Genomic DNA, 5,469 nt, shown 5'->3' with positions numbered 1-5,469 from the left:
TTAATTTGCTTTTAATAAATAGGAAAGAAATTGGGATGCTAAAAATATGGATGATGAGCAAAATAACTACTCAAATCACTGATATGATCATTTTTTTTTTTTCAAGAATTCTCTTCTAATGCATTGAATAATTTAACCAATGAGAGATTTAATTAACATTACAAAGCATTATTTATAACTGTTTCATTCTTTTTAAGCTTATTTTTTCACTACAATCTTCAATTTCTTTCTGTAATTTTTTTGAAAGTGAATGCAGAATGAGTAGAAAAGGAAATAATTTATCAAAAACAAAAAAAAAAAAAAATGTAACATTCAAGATGAATTTAATATAGCAAATCAGTAAATATCATGAAATTAAATTCCTCTGCAAACCCATCAATCTTGCCGGATCATTCAGCTCCACATCTTCAAGTGGTCGATCAAGTCGTGCAGCCAACTAAAAATTAATAATTTTTTTTAACCGAAATAGATAATTCTTTAGCAAATGAAACAATCTATACATTTCATAATGAAAACAGTCCATAATCATTGACAATTTTGTAAAAAGAAAAAGAGAAGAGCTTTTGTTTTTTCTGTTATTGAAGTTTCACAAAACTGAATTTCATTTCATACAAAAAATAAAACTGCCCTTTTTTTTTTCATAAGCATTTTATCCGCAAAAGACGGTTAAAGATTGTAAGAATGTTGTTTAAAAAAAAAAAAAAAATACTAAATGTTCTAGAAAGCTAACATGTTAGATCATTAGATCTAGAAAATTAATATGATAGTGCAAAATGATATTCCTGAACAATTCCTTCCTAATCGACAATAGGAACACTTAAATTATTAAAGCGAAAAAATAAAAAATTTCTCCTCATTTGAAAACTTTATAGGAAGAAAAAAAAGATGAAATTTGAGGAGAAATTTTCTTCCCATATATGAAAAAACTAACTTCAATGGAATTCACATGCTTTACTTCCCAAGCTCGTCGGACAAATGATGTCATTAGACATTTATGCAAACTTCCAATACGACCAATTCTACCGCATCGATGGACGTAGTCTGATATTTGCCGCGGAAAATCGTAATTAATGATATGCCTTAGTTGAGGAAAATCTAAACCTCTGAAATTTTCATAAAGAATAAAATTTCTCAATAAATTTTGAAATAATAAACTTGTAAAGTTTCAAAATATTTTCTCTGCATTTTGTGTATTTTCTTTCATACATAAATTTTCAAAATCATTTTTAACTTCTAAATAGATCAGCAAAATTCAAAATATAACATCTTCCAATTCAATTTTTCACCTATTTAAATATTATGCAAATTTAAGGATATAAAGTTCAGAAATACCTGCTAGCAACATCCGTTGCTATAATAACACGCAGAGTACCATTGTGTAACTCATCAATTAGCCGTTCTGTTCTACGACCACCACTCAGAGAAGTATGCTCGATGCCCACTTTTTTTAATGAATCTGATATCAAATTTACATTTTTTAAATCCTGAAATAGGAAAACCATCAATATTTTGGAAGAAACCAACAAACAGTATAATTTTATTATATAAATTGTAAGCTGAATATTAAAAAAAAAAGCAAAATTAAAAATCAGCTATAGAAAAAAGCAAAGTAGTTGTTCGGATAGCAAAGATTTTAAAACAAAAAACACAAAAAAAAAAAAAGAATAGATGAAAATGATTTATAAATCTAACTTTGCAAAAGATTAAAGTTTGGCCACTTGCAAAAGACAATCCTTTTAGAAGTAATTCTTTTAATTTCTCTAATTTATCCATTTCTCTGATTCTGACGAAAGTTTGCTTTACGTGAGGCATAATACGATGCAAATTCTCAGTTTTGACACAGTACAAATGATCATTATCCACTATACTTTCAGCAATTCTTTGTAACTGATCAGGATATGTAGCGGATGAGAAAATCAAACGTACACCATCTCAAAATTCAATAAATAACAATTTTTCTTTTCATAAAATAACTGATTTAAAAAGTTGAAGAAGTACATAGAATAATGTTAAATATTTCCAACAAAACTTAAAATATTTCATTATTACGATACAATACATTATGGACTTCCTTTTTACCTAATCTAAATCAATTTTTGTTCCAACGAAGACCAAAACTATAAATTCTTTAGTTTGTTCCGATCAGAATAATATGGAAAAATGCTTCAAAAATAACTGCAAACCTGTAGCATTCTTATCAGTCACCGAATGTCGTATTTTAAGAGGACCAAGTAATCTACTGATATCATTCAAAAAACTATCATCGAGCAACATATCAGCTTCATCCAAAACAACATAATCAATATTGAGAGATGCGAAAAATTCCGGAGAAAAACCAGGTGTACTAACAAGAATATTCCAGTCCTACAATCATAAAAATAAGTCGCAGTACAAGCGCATTCTCGAGATTTTACTAACAAAATTAGACTTGATGTTTTCTTAAGTTGGTCAAAAAATTACCAGTATTTTTTCATTTTTTTTTTTTTTTTCTAAATATACAGTTTTGAGGGAATTTGCAAACCTTCAAAATCATACCTCTTCGTTAGCCAATTTTTCGACTCGCCATCCCGCACTACCTCCAATGATTTTCATATCAGTGCCTTCGGCAAGCTTGCTAATCATAAATGAAGTTTGCATGCGCAGCGCATGTGTAGGAACTAGCACAACAGCTAAAAAAACTTATTTAGAGAAATAAACAAAACTTCTCCTTATGAATGCATCAATTGTTCTAAATAGCACCAAATGTTCTAAATGTTTTGCAATACTCTTTACAAAAAAAAAACACACACACACGAATTTCAATGGCTACTGACCTTTTCATAAGTTACCTGTAGCCAATAAAGTTCAGGTAAGATTGAACCTCTATCATTCCTAAAATAAGCAATAAGAAGAAAAGACAAACCTTTTGCACATCGATCCAAATTACGTAATAAAGCAGACAATATTGGTGCAGCATAAGCTGCTGTTTTACCTGAACTTGTTTCAGCAGCTATAAGAAGATGTGCATCACTTTTAAAGGCTCGGAATGCTCGACGCTGTAAATTTGTAAGAAATTTATAGTCTTATTATAATGGAAAAAGAAAAAACGTCAAACGCAACATACTACTCTTACTGTAATGTTTTAAGTAATTAAAAACAAAACTTGAAATTGAACTGCCAGAATACTTCAGATAATGAGAGTACATACCTGTATGACTGTTGGCACACGAAAACCAAGTTTTCGAGCATTTTCAATGATTAATGGATCAAGTAGACTAGTATTTTCATCCCAGGAAAATGATTCATCACGGTTAAATGATGGATTCTGAAACCAAACAATTTATAGATCTTTGATCAAATATTTGAAAGACAGAATATAGAATAATCACCAATAATTGCAGATTGTTCCCATCACTGAATGCCATCTTTTCAAAAATATAATATAGGTAACTTTTTATATGGATCATACATGACAAACTCATTTCACAGGTATCACAAGACAAGTTGAAATACTCAAAGAGATAAAACAAACAAGAAGAATTGTATTGGCTGTCATCTTGACAAAAAACTTAATATTAAAAGAGCAATACCGAATTGTTCATGTATAAATATACCTTTTTCATGATCGGATAAATAGTGAACCAATCATTTTTATATTTGCTTTTTAGCCAATATGTACTTGCTAACAGTATATCACCTGGAGGATATCGCATACCTTCATAATGATTATATTCCTTCCTAGCACAATCTAAAAAAATACCCATTTTAGCACTTTGTGTTGTAAGTGAAAAACTTTGAGTGAAAAAAGATAGGATATCGTCAATAGTGATACAGTTAGATTTAATTCTGATAAGATCTCGTTAAGATTCTACTAAATTGGATTTCACCAAATTAACAGTAATTCTGTCATTTTTGATGACTTTTCTTCTACCATTATTGTATTACCATTATGTTATCCTTTCATATAAGATGAAGAAGGTAATACTAAAAGAGTAACATCAATTTTTTCAAATGCTTTATTTATGAATGCAAAATTTAGACTTAATTCTATCAAATCGTCTTTATTACATCTTAGAGAAATTAAAACAATAGATGACTGTAATTTCTAATTAATTATATTTCATTAAAAAAGAAAAAAAAAAAAACGAACCAATGATAACTTTTGCTGTAGTTCGATCTACACCATACAACTTCTCATACTCTTCTTCAGCTTCTTTCTTTTTCCTCAACTTTTTTCGTTGTTTCCGACCAAAGGCCACAGGTTCCGTGATTATAGGTAATTCTCTGAAAAATTTTCAGAATTCACTAGTACTACTGGATCGTTTATCTAATTCTGGATATGTTTCCAAAGCAAACAACAATATGTAATGGTGTATGCAATAAATCTCATTTCTTCCATACTTCTTTTTCTTATAATTACATTTCTCTTATACATATAAATCGAATTTAAGACTACCAACTATGATGAATTGCTAAACTTTCACAAAAAAAGAAAGAAAAAAAAAAGACATTAAATTAATCTAGTAAAAGGTATAAACAACTCATTTACTTGTTGCTTTCTTTGAATTTTGATCGCAAAAAACTGGATGTCCAGCTGCTATCTTCCTCCGTTTCTTCCTCTTCAAATATACCTCCAACTTCTTCAAAAGTATCATTTGTTTGCTTTGGACCATGAGATATTTTCAGTGGTAGAAGTTTCTTTTCGAATGAACTCAATGTACCAAACTGTAAAATAAATACATCTAAAAAATTTTTTTTTACAACTAATCAACAATTTTAATTCAAATTACCTATTTTATCTATTTTAATCCAAAAACATATGAAACATTTACAAAATAAGAAAAAATTTTTTACCCTATCAGCTGATTTTTTCCAATCTTTTTTCCGTTCAATTGCTATGTAGGTATTATTAGATGATTTATTCGTTGTTGAATTCTTACTCGTTCCAGCAGCATTTGAATAAAGTCGAAATGTTTGAGTAGCAGCAAACTGCGAAAATATCCGCCGCATCTAACTTTTAATCCTTTCAATTCTTTTTACTTTTCTTGTTTACCTAAACATTATTCATTTATTTATAGATTTAATTATTCTTAGTTTACTAATTTATATCATTCATCTATTCATTTACTTTCTTATCAATTAAATAAACTGTTAGTTTGTAAAATTTTGATACTAATTTTTTACAATTATTAATTTTAACATGGATTATTTTTAAAAAATAAATTGAAATAAATGCTTTTTTAAGTTCTTTCTCAATATTTGTACAATAGTTTTTATTTAAAATTGATCATATCACAAAGTAATTTAATCTAATATTCTCGCAAATTCTGCTTCCAAATAGAATTTGTTAATTAAGGATTTATTTTTTAAGAATGTTTCTCCTCTTATATTAGCAATATTTTTTCCTATCAATAATGTATTCATCTCAGTTTTATTTTTAAATTCAAATCAAAAAACATTTAAGCCTTTTTTTTAAAAAAGATTTAGATT

At 28.0% G+C, this 5,469-nt stretch overlaps 1 protein-coding gene across 1 annotated transcript; it reads right to left on the bottom strand.

Moving 5' to 3' along the window:
• Window positions 1–346: 346 nt before the first annotated feature.
• Bm10481 (DEAD/DEAH box helicase family protein) lies at window positions 347–4,989 on the bottom strand (the record flags this gene model as incomplete). The annotated part of the gene is made up of 12 exons (XM_001893274.2): window positions 347–436; window positions 932–1,103; window positions 1,333–1,484; window positions 1,693–1,931; window positions 2,184–2,364; window positions 2,536–2,669; window positions 2,903–3,035; window positions 3,188–3,304; window positions 3,594–3,727; window positions 4,130–4,263; window positions 4,529–4,704; window positions 4,834–4,989. The coding sequence occupies 12 exons, from the start codon at window positions 4,987–4,989 to the stop codon at window positions 347–349; spliced, it is 1,818 nt and encodes a 605-aa protein (XP_001893309.2).
• Between the last annotated feature and the right edge of the window lie 480 nt (window positions 4,990–5,469).

This window comes from Brugia malayi, assembly GCF_000002995.4.
Source record: "Brugia malayi strain FR3 genome assembly, contig: Bm_v4_Chr4_scaffold_001, whole genome shotgun sequence".
Lineage (NCBI taxonomy): Eukaryota > Metazoa > Nematoda > Chromadorea > Rhabditida > Onchocercidae > Brugia > Brugia malayi.
Note: the sequence above shows the minus strand (reverse complement) of the source record. Positions and strands in the feature narration are given on the sequence as shown.